At 37.7% G+C, this 21,671-nt stretch overlaps 2 protein-coding genes across 3 annotated transcripts in view; both read right to left on the bottom strand.

Annotated features, from left to right (window-relative positions):
- Nucleotides 1–883: 883 nt before the first annotated feature.
- LOC119553913 (retinol dehydrogenase 13) lies at nt 884–13,948 on the bottom strand. Its single transcript, XM_037864593.1, has 5 exons — nt 13,727–13,948; nt 10,725–11,371; nt 9,941–10,004; nt 1,409–1,555; nt 884–1,300 (listed from the first exon to the last, which is right to left on the bottom strand). Exons 1-5 carry the CDS (start codon nt 13,822–13,824, stop codon nt 1,063–1,065), a joined length of 1,194 nt encoding a protein of 397 aa, XP_037720521.1. The 5' UTR covers nt 13,825–13,948; the 3' UTR covers nt 884–1,062.
- Nucleotides 13,949–16,128: 2,180 nt separating this feature from the next.
- LOC119557389 (patj homolog) overlaps nt 16,129–21,671 on the bottom strand; it is a 31,613-nt gene continuing 26,070 nt past the window's right edge. For both annotated transcript variants that reach the window (XM_037870137.1, XM_037870143.1), the window contains one exon: nt 16,129–18,144. The gene's annotated coding sequence lies outside the window, so the exon portion shown is untranslated. The remainder of the gene's footprint in view (nt 18,145–21,671) is intronic.

Below are 21,671 nucleotides of genomic sequence, written 5' to 3'. Positions count from 1 at the left end.
ATCTTGTTCTGTGTACATGGGATCCTGGTCCTCGGAATGTACAATTCTTTGTCTGCCCCCAGCATGTTCTCGTCTAAGCCTCGCATTGAACATTGTGCACACATTATAATGGAAATCGGTTTTAGCTGAACTAAAAATAATTGGCCTTGCATTTCTGGTTTGTTTTCCGTCCATATATAGATTTATATCTATGTATCTGTGTGTGCTGAAGACCCTGTTGTTGCTGGTAATCAACAGTTTGTTGGCACGCGTTGCCATTTTGGCCCCGGGGTTTGGGAGTGGGCCAAGTTTAGACGGAGCGAAAAACATTTCGCAATTAGCTGATTCTCCTTCATTCCGGTTTTCGCCCATGGAAATCCCAGTATTTGGTTTTCTAAATTTACGATTACAATTCGGGGCTGCAATTAGGGGTTTTATTTACACATTGCCTCTGTAATGGAAATTATTTTTGAATTTTAGTTTGGTTCGGATTAATTTCTAGCTAAATGTTTGTTTCTAATTTACAAAACAAGTTATTTGAAAGGAAAACTAAATTATAAATAATGTTTTTATAAAGAAAAAAACCATTAAAGTCTTGTTTGAATTCCAAAAATATATTTATATGCAAATTCAATTATTCGAAATTCTTTGGCAAGTGGATGCCTGAAATAAATTTCTAGCATTTTTGTCTTCTTTAAAACCCCCTTAAATGCGCCCCGCCTTCTCTATTATTTACGCAAATTGCCTGGGATTGGCCATTCAGGACTTTTGCAGGGATTCTTGCCCATCCGAGAGCATTTTAAATTGGAAATAAATCAAAGGCACTAGCACCAACATATTTGGCCCATTGACTCGAACTCGAAAGTCCTCTCCAAGAAAAGTACAAACTCGGCAAATTCTCGCTGCTCGCACATTAAAGTTGCATTTATTTTCTTGTGAGAATCATGGGGGGGCTATATAAAGTCGGGGAGCCATATAAAAAGGCAAAAGGAGGCTGCCTAATGCGGCAATTGTTAAACCAAATGCAAATAGACGTTGCAGTTGGCAGTCCCCGAAGAACTGGGGCCGCGTGCCAGGCATAAATCACTCCAATGACTGCTCCTCCCCTTCATCCGCTCCCTGGTTCGTTTCCGTTTCCGCTTCCGCCAGAGCCTCTAGCCGCAGTTCAGAGCCCGTCTCCAGTTCCAAATCCATGCCGTACGCCTCCCTGTCGACGGTTAGTTTGGTAACGCTTTCGAGGGTTTTTATGGTTTGCATATACAGCTTCTTGGCCAACTCCTTGTCTTGGCCCGTCTCCGAACTTTCAGCAATTTCGCAGTCACTGCAATGGACAAAGAAGGGGCAGAGGGATGGCTGTTGGTAAAAAGTGGCCAACAAAGTGCTGCTAATGCGGCCAGCAGAAACTGGAGTGGCCATGGCAACTACTCACTTGAAGTACTCGCCGGTGACTTCCTTCAGCTGGGGATCGGTGGCCAAGCGGATGGCGCACTGGGCGCCCTCGTAGGCGTTCTTCATGAAGAGCCACATCCACGGGTAGGTGACCGCCTTCACGCAGATGGACGACATCAGCGGGGAGCTGGAAAGTTAACCAATTATTGTACCCATTGTAAGTCAAGCTTGCCAGCAACATTGCAGACGTTCTAAGTAATTAGGGGCCTTTTAAACGCAGTCTCTGTGTTCAAAATGAAATCTTACATTTCTGTTTAATTCCTAGGCTAATTTAAAATTCCAAAGTGCCATAGTTTAGGATACGAAATGATATTGAACTATATAAGTTAATAAAATAAACATAAAATTTACTACAAAACATATTAAATTTCATTATTTAATATGAAAATATTTAAATCAAGGTCCTCTATCATAGGGATTTTAAGAATTTCGATTAAAATTATCAAATCATTTATAAAGTAGGTAATTAATAAACTATGAAACTATGTGACTTAATATAATTTTTTTACAATTTATTTGTATTAATTTACTTAATGGTTTACAATTTCCTCGTAAATAATATCAGCTCTGAATTGTGTTACATTTCTCATTCCCTACTGGCATCTGAAATAATTACATTAAGTAGAAAACTTTCAATAACTCTTTGATTTATTTATGTAGTTTCCCCAATAAAATTAGCCAGTGACGAGAATGCTTCTGCTGATTGTTTGGCCAGTTGAATTTATTTTGTTTCAGACTATGGAAATTATCTTAAAACTTCCAAGCTATGCCCAAACTTAAAAATCAAGATTATTGCTTAACTTTCTGTTTATTATTCAAAGCAGAATCCGTTTTCAATTAAATAGTTAAATCCAAGTTAAGTTTGTACTAAATCTGGCCCCTTAACGAAACTTAAACAATTCCTTTTTGGTGCATTGTTTTAATGACATTTTCAATTGGGGCGATAAAGGGCGGCAGTGCCTCCAGATGTCCTCCATTCAGTTCAGCCGCTCAAACGTTGATCTCCAGCTTTTGGCCATCTCGGCAGCTGGGCGTGGGCCAATTCCAGCGACTGAGCTCAGCGAGTTGTGCGAAATGGCCACCCACGACCCAGCATCCCACCATTTCTTTCAACCTCCCTCTTTTTACTCTGGACACTGAGAAAAAATGAATCAATATCTATTGAATGTATCAATTTTTGTTCATTATGATACGAATTAAACTGGTGTTTACAAATAACAATTTTTTGTTGCATACTGTGCGTGTGTCGGCAGAGAATACTTTTCAATGCTGATTTAAACTTATAAGCTGCATATATTAATACTTCTATCTAAATGCAAACGCGAGTATTAAAGTATAACGTTTTTCCTGGTGTGCTACTGATGCTGCCTTTTCAGGAAGGATTACGAACTTGCGCACAATTTGCTTAGCTGTCGTTGTTAATGCTTTGCGCCCTCGTTTGCCGCTTTCCTTTTGTTTTTCCAGGCGGGCAACGAACGATGAACGTAGACGTAGAACGGTGAACGGTGAGCAAGTTCACCGACACTTGAACACGATAAAACGATAAATAAATAATTAATGCGTTTAACTTTTCCATTTACGCTTTTTCCGTGACTTGAGCATTAACTGCTTTTCATTTTCATTCATTTCATAGTACGCACAGATACGGGCAACGCATAAAAGCGCTAGCATGTGTTCATAGAGATGGGAAGTATTCTATACAGTTAGTTTTAACTAGGTACATCATAGGATATACTCTCGGTATTTTTTAAAATTAAAATATATTTAATTTTTTGTTCTACATTTTAATGATTGTTGTTAAATGTAATTATTATTTTGAATTAATTTGTAAAGTATTTTGAATAATACTTTTAGTTTTAAAATCCAACGATTTTTTTTAATCTTTTACAAGCAGTACTGATGTTATATATTTCTTGTTCCTATCTAAACTTCCTAGGTATTATTTTTGGTAGGCAAATGGAATTTTTACTTGGTCAAAAACATTACCCTTCCCATCTCTGAGGATGAATTGGTCTGACCTGGCCCCAGGACCCTCCCTCTGACCCCATGGAACCTCCTTTCTCCCACAAAGTTAAATCTCCTCGCCCTGGGTCGAGGCTGGTGTTGATTCCATTCATCGTTTTACGCCAGCGTTTTCATAGATACGAGTATCTGTCCTTGCTCCCACCGAACCCCCTGCTTCCCCTTACTTAACCCCCCGTACCCCCACTGGTTGCATTTTTAAAGTGCATAGAAAGCTGCAGGGGCTGCAGATGGTTGGTTGGGAAAAATGGGATAAATGTGTAAAACAAAAATAAATGTGTGTGGCTGGGTCGTGTGGCTTAGACTCGGGGGTTACTCTCTAGATTCACTGATTAATGGCTGTTTACAAAGTATAGTCAGGAAATATTGGAGGGCTTAGAAGGGGAGATAAATTTCCTGGATTAAATTGGGAAATAATTTCTTTGGAAGCTTCGTTGACATTTAAGAAAATGAAAAGGTAATTTCTAACTTATATGATGGAAGGTATCTAAGAAATAACAAACGTTTACTATAATTTAAAATTAATTTCAATTAACAAAATTTGAATAACATTTTTTGCTTCTGTTTTCTGAGTTAAATAATATGTTCTTTGGCGTAATATTACGTATACGCCACCGACCAGTCTGATATACTCCCACTTTTTATGGGCCACCACCAGGTGGGTGGGATTGAAAAATTTCTGCCTGACTCGCTAAGCTGCCGCGGTGCAAAGTTCATTTAAAGCTCCGACCTGCACCACCTGCTATTACCAACGTGGAAAATCTCTTAGCTGAACGTGTGAGTGCGCTGCCGGCCAAAGGAAAAAGCGCAGCAAAATGGCTTGAAAAGGAAAACGAGCATGGCTTTTTCCGAGTATTTTCCTTTAATACCACAAAAGATGGGCCACCAGCGGAAATTGAATTCACTCTAGGGCAAAAATTAATAGCGTATGCGCTACGTTAATTGTTTTTATTGGACAGCAATTTAGGCGGATGAGGGTTAAGCGCCCTTCTGGCTATTGCTTTTTATAGATTGGCTTTAAATTTGATGTGTATTTTAATAAAATCAACCAATCTCTACTATAAAATGAAATACTGTTTAAACTCTAGACTAAACTGGACCGATAAAAGTCACAATCAAAGCGAAGTAAATCGTTGAGCTAGCTAGTTGATCAGCTATGTGAATATACAACTATCAAGTGGATAAAGGACCCCAATAAATCAGCTTTGATGCGAAACCATAAACTGACCTTCCTGCCAAGATGATGCAGTACAAAGGCAGCCAGATGATAAGCGTTCGAGCCACAATCTCGAAAGCCCAGCAGGTATCAGTTTTTCAATCAATGGCAGCTGGGAAAAAATGCCCGACGAGTGTCGGGAAGTGGGCGGGGATGCCAGGATAGGAATTGCCGGGCATGGGTGAGGATGACAGCTGCTTCAGCACTTTTGCAGTTGCCAACGAAAGTCAGAGTTATCTCCGATATGAATAGTGCATGGTATATACTTTATAGTATGGTATAGTATGTCAGAACGAGAAGGCGAGGGCGTGGGAGTGGTGTGTAAGTACAACAAAAGTTCAATTTGGCGCTACAAAGTCTGTAAAAAGAAAATCTACTTGCAAAGGCAAAACATGTAACAGAATGCAGCAGCAAAAAGCACAACAGGGAGACATCCGATGGACAGGAAGCCAATGCATGTAAGCTACAGGCACTTGGAAAAATATATTACATTTACAAAACAAGATGAGAAAAAATAAAAATTTCAGTTATAAAAACAATATACAAAACTGATTTTTAAATATATTCCAAAATGGTGATATTATTTTGATTGAGAATTTTAGATATATTACATATATAAGAAACATATTTTTAATAAAATGTAATAAAAGTATATCTATCAATTTCAATATGTATATCACACCATAAACCAATATTCCATTAAATAGTTTTCCATAAAAATTATATACTTTGTATTGCAGTAACCAAGAAGTAGGGCTCCTAAATCGGTAGAAAATTATAAAAAATATTTATAAAATCCCTAAAAATCTTCTGAGTGCCCCTCCCTTGTGCATCAAGCAGTTCCCATACAGCCAAGCCGGCAGGAACCCAACTCACATTCACCTACATGTACAGCCACTTGATGTCGCTTCCGCTGTTCATTTGCTGTTTTATTGCCGCTGCCCGCAGCAGTTGGCCAAGTTTTGGGTTGAGTGGGGGCGGGCTCTTGGCCACTAGAGGTGAGCATGTGTTTTATTTCGTTTAATTTGTTTTGGCTTTCCCTTTTTCTTGTTTGGGCCAAATACAATGCAACTAAATTGAGCAATTTTTGTTTAAACCGCACGCCATAGGTGACAACCACAAAATTTCACAAATATTCTAAACGTTCTACAACTATTTTTGAATATTTAACATCAATTCAGTTAAAAAATATTTTGACAAGTACTGAAGAATTTAATAGTCTTAATCATTAACATTATTCAAGTAGAATTCTTTGTGTTCATTGTATAATTTATGCCTAGGTATACTTGCAGTATTATTAATACATAGCAGATGTAATTTATATCAATTGATATCAAAACTAACTCTTCTGTAAGAATAAAACGGAAATTATAAATTACTTTTTTTTTCTTATGAAAACAGCAGAACGGTTTTCGCCAAAAATATATTTTCAGACTTCTTTAAAATAATATATTTAATCGACTTTGCTGAAATACCTTCTTTTTATACGGATTGCATTATTTATTTAAAAGAAATTATTCTTTAGTTGTCCTTAAATATTTAAACGGTAATTATTTTACTTTGTTGTATATTATTCATTATTATAGGCAACTGGGCTCATCTCTAAAATATAATTTGTGTCTCGACGGCCTGGCTTTTCCGTTGTTCTTGGCGCTGCGCCTGGGTCACGTGCCATGCCTATAGGAGCAGGACCTCCACATCCCCACTGCCATTATCATTCCCACTCCCATCTCCCTAGCCATATCCTTACCCATGTCCTTGTCCACACCGCCATGCCACCTCCACCTGTCAAGGTGCTGCGTTTTATGTCCAAATGATTTGTACGCTAGCCAAGGCAGTTGATTTCCTTTCTTTCTACCAGTTTTTCCCCATTTCAGGGCACTTTTTGCTGCCGTATTGTTATGGCATTTTGCAAATTGTAATGACGCATGTTAACAATGTTTCTGCTTCGGCTGGGAAATGGATCTGGGAATGGGAATTGGAGCTCAAGCTGGGTAGTTAAACTTGTACATATGCAGACAGTACAATTTGTGTTCTATGATGGATTATGCCTTCCTGGCTTCTGACAGACCAACTTTTGCTTCTTTCGGTTGGAGTTTTGGGGCACAAGGGAAGTGTATCTAAAATCGTTGGCTCTTTTACATCATTTATTGCCATTGAATTGTGTAATTTGTTGGACGTGCTGGTCGTGTTAACAATGCGCAACTGTGTGCGTTTGTATCTGTGTGTTACACACTTGAGCACCTGCTCCATTGTCCCCGAATGAGTGGACCCCGTCCTGTTGCGGCCACCTATTGTCCTGGGCTTTCGGCTTTCGGCCTTCCACAAGGACCCCCCAAATCCCCATTTACATGTGTATGCCGCATGTGCGAACAGGGCTTTATGAACAGGCTCATAATAACTTACAAACTCAATGGACGTCGGCTGATGTTTAATCTGCCGGCCTTATCTAAAATGTCTAAATCATCTCGAATGTAAGCAATGTAACAACTTGAAAAGTACTTTATTTGCTTAATTGCCATAGAAATTACTTAAAATGATCCCTCTACACCAAAAATTATTTATTACTGACCAAAAACCCCTTTAGTTCTAACTTGCAAGCTCCATTAAAACTACATTTCGTAAATCCTTTTCATCTCGTTAGAACTTTAAAAGAAATTAATCAAGATTTTTATCGCGACAAAAAAATGGGAGTAGGTTTACGCGCTTGAATAAATAAATCAGTGAATGATCCAGCCTGAAAACTCACCCACACTGGACACTCTGAATAGACGTATTTCCCGAGAAATGATTTCGCATTCAGGGTCGGCCAGCCAGCCCTCTGTACCAGCACATTGTCGGCAAATTCTAATTTATAACTGCCAAAAAAAAGGAAGCCGAAGAAGAACAAGCGAAAACTTTTGTGCCAGCTTAGAGGGCATCAATAAATTTCGCATTAATTCTGGTCCCATCATTAAGCGAATGGGCCCCGGACATGTTCATGTTCATGGCCGGCAGTAAGTTCACAGAGTGTCACCAACTTGATGCTGGCCACCAGAGATGCCATTTAATGGCACTAAAAAAAGTAGGCTATATATCAAGGCATATATCTATTGAAAATGGTTTGTATGCAATATAATATTTCTGTAGTGTTTTCAACTTAAAAGCGTAAATATATAAAATTGAGTAGTGAAAAATGGATTTCCGGCTAGTAAATATATTGTTGCATACATTTAGACACCTTTTGAAAATCATACATTAAAATACAACTAATAAAAATGTGTATTAAAAAGTATACCACATTTTTAACTATAAATCTATTCATTTTTAAAAATGTATCATGTTTTTTTAATATTTCATGTGATTTTGTGGTAAAATATTTCATGTTTTTAATGTTGTATGAAATATTTTCCATTCCCAGTAGTTTCAAGGTTGTACTATGTGTGTGGTATTATTTCTTCCTAAGTCGCTCCAAAGTGAAATAAATCTTTTCAGTAAAAGTCGAGCTGCCAACACAACTGGCAGCATCAGCAGCGTCAACGAGGCGAGAGTAGGGGGAACTCTAACTGTCACCGGGGTGTGTGTCTGGGTCATAACTCAAAGGGACATTGTGGCGGGGCCAGCGGGCAAAGTTGACCCCAACGGAGCCTGGCCAAAAGTAGGACCCGAGCTTGACCCGCCGCCGTTTCAATTGCGGCCGACCCGCGTCTCTGACTTGGCCGCTTTTAATTACCGCATTTCACTTTTCCCCAGCATCCATCTCTTTCTCTCATATTAGTCTGTCTCTCTCTTTTTTTGGCGACTTTGCCACTCGATGGCAGCTCATCTGCATTTGATGATGAGCCGTGGGCGTGGCTGGGTGAAAGTTCATTGCAGCTGTTGTCATTTGGTTCGGGCTGCGCAGTTTGCCAAATGTTCTTGCTATCTACACGGCGACACAAGATGTTTCACATTTTGACACTAATATCACAAATTATGTAGAATGAATTCAACCGATTTACATTTTCTAAACATTTTGTTGCATACTTTTGAACACCTTTATATTCCAATTCTTTACAAAAATTCAAGAGAACCTATATTAATTTTAAATGTTACCCAATATTTAATTGCATCATTTGATTATTTTTTAAACGTTCTATAAATTTTGGAGAATGGTAAATTGAATTTTTTTTCTAATGGGGCTCAAAAATGAAAAATTCCAAGATAGCTTTTTTGAAATTAAATGTACTACATTTGTCTTCAGTGTCCTGCTGATGTGGCTGTTGATGGCTGTTGTTGCTGACATTTTGTCCTTCCGCAATTTGCAACTGTTTCTCGTGTTTGCACGTCCTTTTCTGTGTATTGTGCAAATGCCCTTCTTTGGTTTTCAGCTTTTTCTCACAGAATCACAACTAATTTGCATGCCTCAAAAGGGGATTTAGAAACAAAATGTAAATCCCCCTTTTGGCATACTGGTACGCTTGAACATGTTAGACCTAAGTGTTGCCAACTAATGGTGAATCGTGTAGCCTGAAAATCGATGGCAACCAGAAATGACCATGAGTCCGTAATGAGTTTCTGCGTATGTTTTTTGGCTTGCTAAGTTTTCTATTGCTGTTAAATACCTCTTTTTTGAGGATTAGATATGATTAGGAAAATATTAGAGAATTAAATTTGGTATTGGTATTTGGTATGTTTAGCTTGTTTTCTGTAATATACAATTTTAAATAGCCCTTTCAAATATTTCAGAAATTTTAAAGTTTAATTTCTTGTTTCCACATTTTAACATGTTACCCACTTTGTTGCTTCCACTTCCCCTGGCAATCCAATACCCAATTTCTCTGGTTGCATTTAGGCCGGCTTTCGGTATTTGACCAACTCATTTGGAATTTCCAAATGAATTTGGCCTTCGGTTGAAATGTGTTACCTTGATGCTGTTGCCAAAAAAAGGGGGTTTCCATTTCAAGCCCCGCCCGAATGACTTGGCAACTTTTTGATTGCATCAAAACGAGAGACGCCCCCTCAACCACAAAGATATATAGATACAAAGTGGGAGAGATAGAAAAAGAGAGAGAAAGTGGGCTACAAGGATAGGGAGATGGAGATGGAGACAAAACTAGCGTTGCTTAATGAAAGTGCAAAAGTTTTCTTTCGCGCGGCCACGAAATGAGCTTAAAATTTAGTTAGACTTTCAGTTGCATTTTGCACTTTACACTTTGCCCCGGTTTCGTTCGAATTTCAATTTGGGTTGCGGGCTTTTCGGGTTCGACTTGGTTAGTTTGGTCTGAGGTCTGGGTTTTACTGGGTCTTACTTACTTGCGAAAATGACGGGTTCCACGAACGAGTCCTGGGGTACAGCAGTTGACCGTGACCGAGGTACCTGTGGGGAAATTAGCAGATTTTCGTTACTTCTTTCTCGGAAATCAAGATTGCGCAGTGAATGCATCAATAATTCACAGTGCAAACTATGCAAAAATGTTGGCACTGCACCAGGAGAAAACTTCAAAAGATAAACTATCAGCCTTTATGAATTTTATGAGAAAACTTTTCATATATCACACAAATATGGAGGTATACAATTTATAGGTACGGTTAAAAAATACAATAATATAATAAAAGCCTCACATATTTTTTAAAGAAAGTTTTTTAATAGGAAATTGTATTTCTTAAAGTTAAAATATTAATTTTTAAGAACTGATTAAAAACAAACTAAATAAGAAACCTTTTGAAAATGCATAAGCCAAATGCTATTCAGGAATAAAAAGAAATTGGTTTAACTTCCATTAAGAAGAAAAGTGAATGAAATTCTAAGGTACATATATCATGAATATTTCAGGTTCCTTATAGTTCACATCTAAAGGTAATATTCACTACAATTAAATGGATTTCCTAGAAAGAAACAATTTTTTTTCCAATATAATTCATATTAAAGTAGTTAGAAAGAAAAGTTAAAGAGCAGTAAAGATATGAACTCATTAATTACATTTTCCGGCCTAATGGGCACTAACCGAGCAATTGAGATAGCCCGAAAAAAGGGTTCCTCTGAGTGCAGTTTTCGGTTCTCTCGGGAGGAACCTGACCCCCAACTTTCGGCACTTACCTTTCAGTTCCCTGGCCAACCAACGGGTGGCCAGCAGGACGCAGAGCTTCGAGTGGGCGAAGGCTTCCCGGGCGTGGAACCTGACCGACCAGGTGCCCACGTTCAGTGGATCGTCGAAATCGATTTTGGCCCCCTGATGGGCGTGGGCCGAAACGAAAATGATGCGTCCTTGGTCCGAGCGCTGCAGGTGGGGCATCAGGAGGTGGGTCAGCAGGAAGGGGGCCAGGTAGTTCACCTGGCTGTGCCGCTCGAAGCCATCCTCCGTGGGCACCTGGGTGTTGGCGAAGACCACGCCGGCATTGTGCACCAGCACATCGATCCGCTCGAATTCCGCCATCAGCTGGCCGGCAAAGTGATGGACACTGCGCAGGGAACACAGGTCCAAGTAGCGGGCCTCCACGAAGTACCTATCCGCCGGATTGTCATCCGCCGAACGCAAGGGGGTGCGGCAGCCCAGCTCCCGTTTGATTATGGCCGCCGCCCGTTCGCCGGCCTTAAGATTGCGGCAGGCCAGGATTATCCGGCCACCTCGACCCGCCAGAGCCTGGGCAATTTCAAAGCCTATTCCACCACTGCCGCCGGTGACCACCACGATTTGCTCATTGATTTGATTATCGTTTGGACAGCGCTGGCCGCTCATTAAGGTCCTGCCATGCGGGTAAAGGATACAGATTAGATGGCGTATGGCCAAGTGGGGGGGGCGGGGCTGAGAGAGAGTTGGTGGGAGTGGCATGCGGCATGTGGCATGTGGCCTGTGGTTTATCGTTCGCTTAATGACGTCCTGCATCCTCGTCGCGTGTGTGCACTCAGCTAAATTTACGACAAGGTCTTCAAAATTCAGGGGGTGTCAGAAAAAGGATCCTTTCCAAACGCAAGCTTCAAATAAATTAAAATTTCTAAAAATGTCTTTTACATAACAAGAATTTCTTAATCTCATGTTAAAATTCTAGTTGGCTATCTGACAGAGAAAGTTAACCTAAAGATCAGCTTTACGTTAAGAAAAATAATTTTCCGCAATGTGATGCTAATTTTATGAACGAAATATCTCTTCAGAATCCTTTAGTTGTCAGTTTTCCCTTTTTAATAAAAAATTTTTTCCGGAATTTGTATAGTTTAGGACAAAGTTAAAATCACATTGAGAAATGGGCTCTCTACGACATATTAAATAATACTAGGTTCCTAGTATGATCTTAGTATTCCTAGTATTACGATCTTATAGACTCACACACCTCTTTTTAAAATACATATCTTAGTAAATAATCTGCATTTTAAGCCACGAATTTTTTTCTTTTAAATTTAAGCTTCTTAATATCGATCTTATATTTCTTTAAGTGCTTGGTGCAGCTTATTGACTGAGGGTGATGGAGGAATATTGTTGGAGGTTTGGCTTATTGATAGGCGTTAATGGAATCAGCGTGCCCATTTGCATAAATCTGCTTAAGGGCATTTCGGAATTTAACTAACTCCGGTCACTCATTTTCAACTTCAATAAATTTGTCGAGTGTGTATAAACTGTTGTTCTAAATTTATTTAATTTCAAGCCTCAGGAAACAAAATAGCATTGACTTAACACAGGTATTTAATTGACTAATTAGTATTTATTTCTTGATTTTCAATGCAACGCAACATTTTAGCAAACTCCCACATAAACAGGTAACTAAAGGGACAATCACTATTGGAGTCAATTATTTCGCATGACAAAGTCCTAATTCGTTTCCAATTCGTTTAATTACATTTCATGTTCGTTAGTGCTGCTGTTTTGAAATTTGAGTTTTGTATAATTTAAATAAAATGCATTGATGCTAACACATTTGACAATTCGCAAACAAGTTAGTAATTTGGCATTCATTTTGAGAAGACACAAATTAAATTATTCAATCTACGTGTCTCTGTATTAATGATTTTTATGCAAAATAGTGTTATATTTACTATTGGATTGAACAAAGCCATTATTTTAATTGCTTCACCAATCGAAGCCACTTAAATTTCAGCAGTTCACAGTCAGTTATTTCCCCTATAATCTTCACCACATTCCATTTGCTCCACTTCATTTGGCGAAGAGACTTATTTTGGCACTTAGCTCTAAGTTTTCCGCGCCATCCTTCATTTTGGAATTCATTTGGCATTTCATTTACTTTGAGCCCAACTTGCGCAAATCCACTTTGTAAATATTTGGCGGTGGTGGAGGGGAAGGAGTGGGGCTTAAAGGGGGTGGCTGGAGTGCCATATTGCAGTCGCTTCCATTTCCGCTTCCGCTTTTTCGGCTTATACTAACACCTGCAACTGCGAAGCGACAGATAGCAAGGGGTCACAAAAAACCGCGAAGCTCGCAGAGCGCAAGAATAACAAAAACATGAATTCAAGAAGGCTAGTTAATATTAAGACTTTGGGATACCCTGTATACAACGAGCTTTTTTGGTGGGTATCTCAAGAATAGTTTTAACTTAGCAGGAAAAGTGCTTCAAAGGTTTAACAAATTGGAAACGAATTGAATTAATAACCATTTCGTGGGGTTACAAAAATATAAAATTTGTATTGAAGTTAGTTTGTAAATATAATTCCTTTAAATATTTATAAAATTAAATATAATATTATTGAAATTGTCACCTTATAATTTTTCATTTTCACAGTAGTCGACTTTGTTCAACTCTAATTTGCTAAGATCACATTTTAGTCTTTATAAAGGGTAACCCTAAGTACCGGATGTAAAAAACCAAATGGACATAATCTTTAGATATTACATATTATCCGGGTCTTCACTGCAACACTGCTCTGGCACTTCCTCTTCATTTCTCTGCCGACTTTGTATGAAATCCACTTAAAAAGTTTTTCGCGAATGGTGGAAGTGGGTGAGTTTTCACTGGGCTGCTGCGACATTTATTTACGTGTGTCCGAGGCGAAAGTTTTTATGCCCCAAAATGGGTTTGCAAGGAGGGGGTGGGTAGGATCGGGTGATAAAAATGGGGGAAAAAACACAGTTTCCGTTGACTCATCGCACTCACCGCACCGTAATCACAATGCCCACCGTGAGGGCCGCTATCGTGGGCCACCACGTGGAGAAGGGATCCGCCTCCTCGAACATGGTCAACAGTCGCTCCATCCTCGGATGCTTCTTTATGGATTCTCCCCCGAGGTATCTGCACTGGCTCGCTTTTTTCCCACCCTGCACTTTGTCTTCCTGGCTATCGATGAATGAATCTGTGACGTCGTCTGCACGGCACAATTGTTGAACGCCAACTGAACGGGATCCGTAGTAATAATAATAAATTATCTTTGCGTGGTCACCCGCTGGGCGCAGCATATATGTAGGCACATACGCGTAAGTACAGTGAGCACTGACTAAAGAAAAACCAGAGATTTTGTTCAAAAAGAATATGTAACTTAAATGTTTTGAAAATAATAAATAATTCATTATTTTAAATAAACAAATACGATAAAAAAGATAGGTACACTTAAGGAAAATAAGAATTTTAAATTGAATTATTAAAAAAATATTATAATGCTGAAATAATTTTTTTTCCAATACATATCTTATTTCGGAGTTCGCAAAAACTCAATTTTTATATTGAATTATAATAATAATAACAAAAATTACATTTACAGCTAGTTGCGTCTTTCAGGTAAATACCGTATAATATTGTTAATGTCATATTTAATACTTGCTTAAACGGATTTCAACGTTTTACAATATCTTGATTTGTAATTTTCTATCATTTCTGGATAGTTCTCAAATGCTTAAGCCACATTTAGCGGGAGATCCCTGCTTAAATGCGGGCTTGGGAGAGGATTCACTCACATTTGAGCGCAGATTTGCAGAGCCGGCAAAGAAGATGTCGCTGACAATTGAATTTAAATGACCACCCTCACCCCCTCTCAGCAAGCCTCCTATTCTTCGCCCCTCGAAATGTCACCGGCATATTTTCAATTTACATAAATGCTTGTTGCGCGGCATACGAAATGAGTGCTGTCCCCTGGCTCCTCATTTTCCAACCCCTCCGCATTTTCCAGTTTTTCCACCTGTCGTCGTTTTTAAGGTTAGGTGCAAGTTTGCACAGGCCGCAATAAAAGAACGTGAGAGGGTCGGGAAATTCTGCTCGCTATTTACACGCGTTTTCCATTTTTTAATTTGTGTTTTTATTTCGCTTTTCAACCATTTTTTTTCGCTTCTTTTTCATGCGGTTTACGCATTCGGTTGGCATATTTTTGTATGTGAAAACGCAGACTAATGTGATTCAATTAATCTTCCCGCGGCTTCTTCTCGAAGGTCTCATTTTATCGCCAGTACTTAAATTTATACTATATCCTGTCAGAGGGGGTGGCCACAAATTTAAATTATCCCTTAACAGCTGTTGTTGAGATAATATTAAAAAAAATGGTTGGGATATAGTGCTATGTTTAGTCATTTGTATGATAACAATAGTTGTTTTAAAGTAATTTTAATTAAATTCAGAATTAAACAGATTTCATTTAAATAAAGTTCACCAAACACAGTGGCAATGAAAAAAAAGGTATAAAAAGGTTTGATAAAAATAAATGTAAAGGCTAATAAGTGATGTATGCAATTACATAAATTATGGAAATATGGCTATTTAATTGAGTAATTGCCTAACGTCCCTAAAGTGGGAAATTTAATTACCTCCAATTGCTAATTGTCAATGGCATCATAGCTTTATGATTCAACAGTTTTACAAATCAATGCGAAATAATTGAGTGCAAAACAATTGTCTGTCGTATGTAAATAAAGTGTTGCATATTTTTATTTGTTTATGATATACACTTTATAATGATTATATTAATTATAAAGAAAGTTAAAAGGATTATAAGTATTCCACTTTGACTGCTTGTTAAAATAAAAAATAGGTTTAAAATCCTAATGAATATTAAATATTCTAATTAAATATTGTGTAAAAGCAATTTAAAAAGAAAACTAATAAAACTACTGCACTTTATTTTATTCAACTTATTTACCTTGGCACTTAGTGTCCAAATTTATTATCCAGAAGAGATCTCAGCGGAGGGCCATCATCATTCGTTCGCCGGGTCTGTGAAAAGCCATTCATTCGCTTTCAGTCCATTTCGTTCCACCCTCTCACCCTTTGAAACTTCAATTCAATTACAACGCATCCATAAAACATGCCGGCAACTAAATATATTTTTCGAGTAATTTAGTCCGCAGCACACTGACTACCGTCGTTTGTAGTTTTCATAGCCCCTATGGGAACTATGGAAAGTGCACTCAATGCACTTTACGCCTCGCATTCGCAGTGTGTTGTTTCCATTTCCGGTTTAACAATTGATTGAACAGCATCCCAATATATATGGGGGCTATCGTTATCCCCATTTCAATACCCATCCCCCACTTTGAAATAAATGAAATTGCACACTCAAATGGATCTTTGTACGTGTATTAATACTTTTGTTATATTTTTCGCTTTCTTTTATTGAACATTTCGCCAATTTACATACTCTGGTGTCTAATGTAGCCTATGTTTTCGCCAAATTTGCATATTCATTTCAATTCATTTTAGATGCGTTGCCTTTCGTGTCTCGTGTTTCGATTCGATTCGATTGCGTTTTATTGTTACATTAAGTGTGGTTTTAGTCGTTTGCTTTAGCTAGTTGGTTTTCGCTCAGACAGTGGTTTTTTCCATTAATTTTTAATGCTAATTGGTAAATTGTCTCAGATATTATGCTTCTTGCATTGATGTGCGTGTACTTATATACGTGTGTGTGGTGTTTTTCCGTGTGGTAGTGTGGCTGTATGATAGATAGATAGATATAGTATCTGCGTATTTTTTTTTAGAATTGCGTGGAACTTTTTCTCATTTCGTCTGCAAAATATAGTAGTTTCCATAAGCGAAAGTGCATGAGTTTCAATGTCTCTATGTCTTTGTGTTATTTGGTATACGTATGGACAGTGCGTTTTTTATTTAAAAATTTAAGAAAATTAAAATGTTAATGCCGATGGTAAAGAGATACCAACAAATATTTGATTTCAAATTTATTTACTTAAGTTAAATAATAGATTTTTAAAAATATATTTAAACAATTGCTATATTTTTTAAATTATAGTTTGATACGCACTGTATGTGTTGTTACCTTACTCTATATCGCTCAGTTACAAAAAGATAGCTAAAGCATCTTGTTCATGTGTTCAAGAACTCTATATACAGATGATACCGAATTCAGTTTAATGACAAATAATCGTTTAACAGAAATTTAGTAACGATATAAACATTTTAAGATTCGCTAATTATCAAACGTGGTTTGTTTTGTTTTTATTTATACTTTGCTTTGTTGTTTTTCCTTTTAAAATTAGTATCACTAACAAGCTTTTGTTTTATATTTGCTATGCTGCGAGTGGTGAAAAGAATGGCGGCCTCTTTTGCGGTCCTCACAACTAGTTCTAATCACCACCCCTAACATCTTACCAATGTCTTATGTTTTCGATCTACTTTAGTTCAGTTTGTGTGTGTTTTTCGTTCAATTGTGTATTTTGTGTTTGACTTGTTACTAAAGTTAAAGTTTTACTTTTGCTTGGTCGTCAATTGTAAATATATATAATTATATTCGTAGGCATAGAAGTTGTAGTATCTATAAATAGGTATATGTAATCGTATATACGCACAACTAATCTCAAGAACCTATGCAATATTGCAACTCTCGTTTCCTATACAATTTGAAAAATGTCCCCGAACTCTTGAGGGTATGGGTGATATCTACTTAGAGCTTACTCTTAAGAAAAGCCAGCTGCCACGCCCATAGACATAGCCGCCCACCGACCTGGCCTTACCTATTTAAGTATGTATAAATGATTTACAAGCTAGAAATTGTAAATTTATGCTACGTAAAGTTGAAAAGGACAATAAAAATAATCTCTGGAATATTTACAGCGGACTTCTAGGGTGGGCGGGGGTGTGGTTTTCGGGTGGATATGTGGGAACTACCGGGGTGCTATCATTATTGCCATCATGGCCTCGACATATGCATACTAAACTGGAAAAATGTTTTGCAATATATTTGTATACGAATAAATTCCGCTTCTCCATGCTCGGAATTCCGTGTGTTTTTTTCCGGTTGATGTTCAACTTTATTTGATGTTGTCAACTTTTTGGTTCAAACTTGTCCGCAGAAATTGTTATTAATAATTTATTGATACAACAATTTGTGATATTTTTAGAATCGTTGCGTGCCATTCAATTTATTTATTTATGCATTTTTAGTGTCCGGGCTTGGGCCATCAATTTTACCTAGCTCCCTCGTCTATAGTTAATCGATTCTGGCAATGTGCGGATTTGTTATATACTATGTACAAATTGTTCTAATGTCCAGTTTCGCTGATTTATGCTGCTTTTGGATTTCCAATTTTGTAGCTGCTGGTCGGGCTGCTTTCACAAGGCCGATATTAGGGTCATAAAATCTGCAAATAGCAAAGCGAACAAATATGAAAATTAGATTAGCGGTCGTCATGGCTGCGGCAAAGCAAATACATAATTCCAGAGTCTGTCGATAACGCTCGATTGATTCGGCGATGTTTGTTTGGCATATGTGGTTCAATGAATATGACGGTGAAGGGAAATATTAAATTTGCGGTCGAAATTCAGACCACTTATTTGCAGCCCTCAAAAATTCCACTTCTTAGTTATTTTTACATGGTAAATATGTATAACAATCAATAAAAGCATTTTATTGTAGTATATCACATTTAAAACTCGATAAATTATATCATTAACATAAATTGGGGTATAAATTGTTACCCGTTATAATAATATCCCATTTTATCTTGGGTATAAAAGGCTCGCCACCTCTTCACATTTATGACCCAACACAATATTTACAAAATTAAGATTTAACCGTATTTAATGGCCCCCAATAAATAAAGTTCATGACTCCCAAATTAATGAACTTTTGATGGCAATTAGCTCATATAAATTTATTACGTAATGCATGAGAGTAATTTCGGGTAATGCGAGCGGGGCAACCATGAACGTAATCTACTCCCGTTAGGAGGACAGCCCCCATTTTTGGTAACTGCCATTGTCAGGGCCTTTGCCATTAGCTCTCAACACTTTCTGGCCATGGCTCAGGCTCATTTCGTATAATGGACCATTCGGTTATTTGTTATTAACCCAAATGGGCATTCAACAAACCTAAAAACCCCCGGAAAATATGGCCTCTCGCCGATTTTGTGCTAAAAGTCTAGCAACAGCAACCAGAATCCAATCGATTTTAATAGTCCGAAACCAAAAGGTTTTCTCAAGGGAATTGCGGGTTGGCACCAGTTTATGACGAGAAATGTGTGTCACAAAGTCAGAATGCGAATAAAATTGGTTGATTGCTTTATTTTCTGATAGAAATGTTTAGTTTAAGGTTTCGGAAATTAAAAGTTGATGTATAGATACCTACTGTATTATATAATACCCAATTTTATTTAGATCCTATATATGTATACATTTTAAGATAAAATCAATTTCTTTGAATTTAATTTAAAACTCTCTTTAAAAAGCCCTCAAGAAAAGGGAAAATGTTTATCAAAAGTGACCTTGCTTCCCACTTTCCATTCAGGCCGTAATAAGAAGGATATGGGGGCCATGAATTTTCAGAACCTGACAATTTTTTAATCAACACCCAGATGGCCGACAGCAACAAATGGCCCGAAACGAAAAAGTCGGCTAGGAAATGTCGCTAACACAAATAAAAAACAAATGCAAAATATTCCCTGGCAATTTTGGCACGTGCACGCCCCACATTGTTGTTGCGATTATTGTTGCTGTTGTAGTTGTTGCTGTTGTTGTTGGCGATTGTGTGAACCTTGATTAACGCAACAGGAGGGGTAAATAGGGGGGAGGGGGGATTGTGCAGGGGTTTTCGGCTGGCAACATCAGCGGTAGGAATATTGTCGCTGTTTGCCAAATCTCTCGGCGCTGTCTCTCTAAATTTTAACTATGAATGTCCTGGGCCGCCAACAACAGCTGGAAAAATGCACTGAGAAAAAAAAATAAAGGAAATAAGAAATAGTTTTCCCATTGAAATATATTTCTTAGTTCAAAAAACAGTATATAAAATAATATGAAAGCTAATGAACCTTTGTCCTAGCGATTTTAAAAATGAAAACATCATTATATTTCTGAAATATTTCATATTACATAAATATATTTAATCATACAATATTTTTTAATTGTTTCTGAAATGTAACAGGTTTTTTCAAAAATTCCGGCATAAACATCTAACCAATACTTTAAATTTTAGCCTATATCACAAAAATATAGATAATTATTAAAGTTCACTTAAACGAATTGGTATAATCCAATCTAATCTATTCTTATACAAGTTTTTCTAAGTGTATTTGCCTATTTGTGTGTGTGTGTGGGCTGTTTGTGTGCTGTTGGCAGTAAAATTTGTTTACCAAAACCTTCTTAGCTTGGCTTAGTAGCCCCCGCACCGCCATTGTTTGTGTATTTGCATTTCGGCTCCTCTGGCTGTCTTGTGCACCCCAAAAACAGCCCAAAACCAACCATCATCGTTCCTCCCCCTAAAATACCCCCTCAACCCTTACCCCTTCACCTACGCCCCTGGGTGTGAAATTTCATGCATATATGTATCTATGAGTGGCAGTGCGAGCGGGTTTGTTTGTGTGTTCGTGAGAGAGTTCGTGCCTCGCCTTTGGCCTTTTTGCAGCTTTTGCTTTTTAGCCACTTTTGTTTGCCTTGCTGTTGTTGCCTTTGTTTGTCGCTCCTTGTTCCCTGTTCCTTGTTCCATGGGTTTTGGCCAGCTCAGAGTCCTTTGACCAGGTTGTCAGCGAAAAAAAGGGGGAAGAATAGACCAGACAGAAAGAGAGCTCGGAAAAAAGGCGTCGCATTAAAACATCCCAGGCAAGTGAAATGTAAATCGCCTTCCCGCCACTTTTCCGCGGAAAATAGAAAGTGCATGTGGTCAAAGGCATTATAGGCAGCATAAAAGAAATTGTAATGAAAGCAAATATAGAAGAATAACACCTAGAATATTTGACTTTACACAAGATATGATAATGTTAAATAATTTTGATATTGAAATATTAATGTTGCAACAACAAAGTTTAAGCATTTAAGAGACCCTCTACATTATTTATAATGTAGGATAATCACCTAGGACTTTGAGCAAGTTTTAAAATGTGTATTTATTTTTATTAAAATGTATAAATTTGTAGCATTTTAATTTTGGATTTGGTTGTTCCCCAAAAAAAATTTTGCGCTGAATTCAAAAGGATTTTTAAATTAAATAAAAACTGAAGAATTTGATCTTGTAATATTTTAATTAATCGTTAAATATCATATATTTTATACTGAAGAATTTGATCTTGTAATATTTTAATTAATCGTTAAATATCATATATTTTACTATACAGGGTAATCCATTGTCGATGTCAACCTTTTTAGAGCTTTCTGCTTTACGATATTGCTAGAATTTTATATTTCACGGTAGCCAGATGTGGATGGAGGGATTTTTGGAGCGCGGAGGCTGAAATATATAAAACCAGCCGCAGCTGCTAGGTGGGCGTGGGGTGTCAGAATCTCGGACTCGGCTTTTTTTGGACACCGGAACCGCAATGTGGAACGTGTTATGCAAATCTGGCTTGGTTTCAGGTCTTGTGTTTTCCCTGCCGGTATTTGGCATTTGGTATTTGGCCTGCAATGGGATCTGTTGACCATCTGCAGTGCCAACCCAACGGTGGCATCGAAAACAATTTAGCTGCTCCGCTCAGCAGTTTTTGTCACCGGTGTGGCCTTTTTTTGCGCTTTTATTTGATTCACTCAAAATGTTAATTTAAATTGCAAACAGTCCATTGTTTCGTGCTTATTGTTCTTTTCATGTTTACCTTCGTTTTGGCCGGTTTTTTTGCGCTCTCTCCGCAATTAGCATTGCAATGAGGAAAGGGGTTCGGCTGGGCTGGGTTGTCGCATTAAAAAT

This window comes from Drosophila subpulchrella, chromosome 3R, assembly GCF_014743375.2.
Source record: "Drosophila subpulchrella strain 33 F10 #4 breed RU33 chromosome 3R, RU_Dsub_v1.1 Primary Assembly, whole genome shotgun sequence".
Classification (NCBI taxonomy): domain Eukaryota; kingdom Metazoa; phylum Arthropoda; class Insecta; order Diptera; family Drosophilidae; genus Drosophila; species Drosophila subpulchrella.
This window is presented reverse-complemented; position numbering and strand designations above follow the sequence as displayed.

Excerpts from the sequence above, each read along its gene's own strand:
- LOC119553913 (XM_037864593.1), bottom strand. The coding sequence starts at position 13,824 with ATGGAGCGACTGTTGACCATGTTCGAGGAGGCGGATCCCTTCTCCACG. Across the intron at positions 11,372-13,726 it reads GGCATTGTGATTACGGTGCG|GACCTTAATGAGCGGCCAGC; the intron begins GTGAGTGCGATG and ends CCCGCATGGCAG. Across the intron at positions 10,005-10,724 it reads GTTGGCCAGGGAACTGAAAG|GTACCTCGGTCACGGTCAAC; the intron begins GTAAGTGCCGAA and ends ATTTCCCCACAG.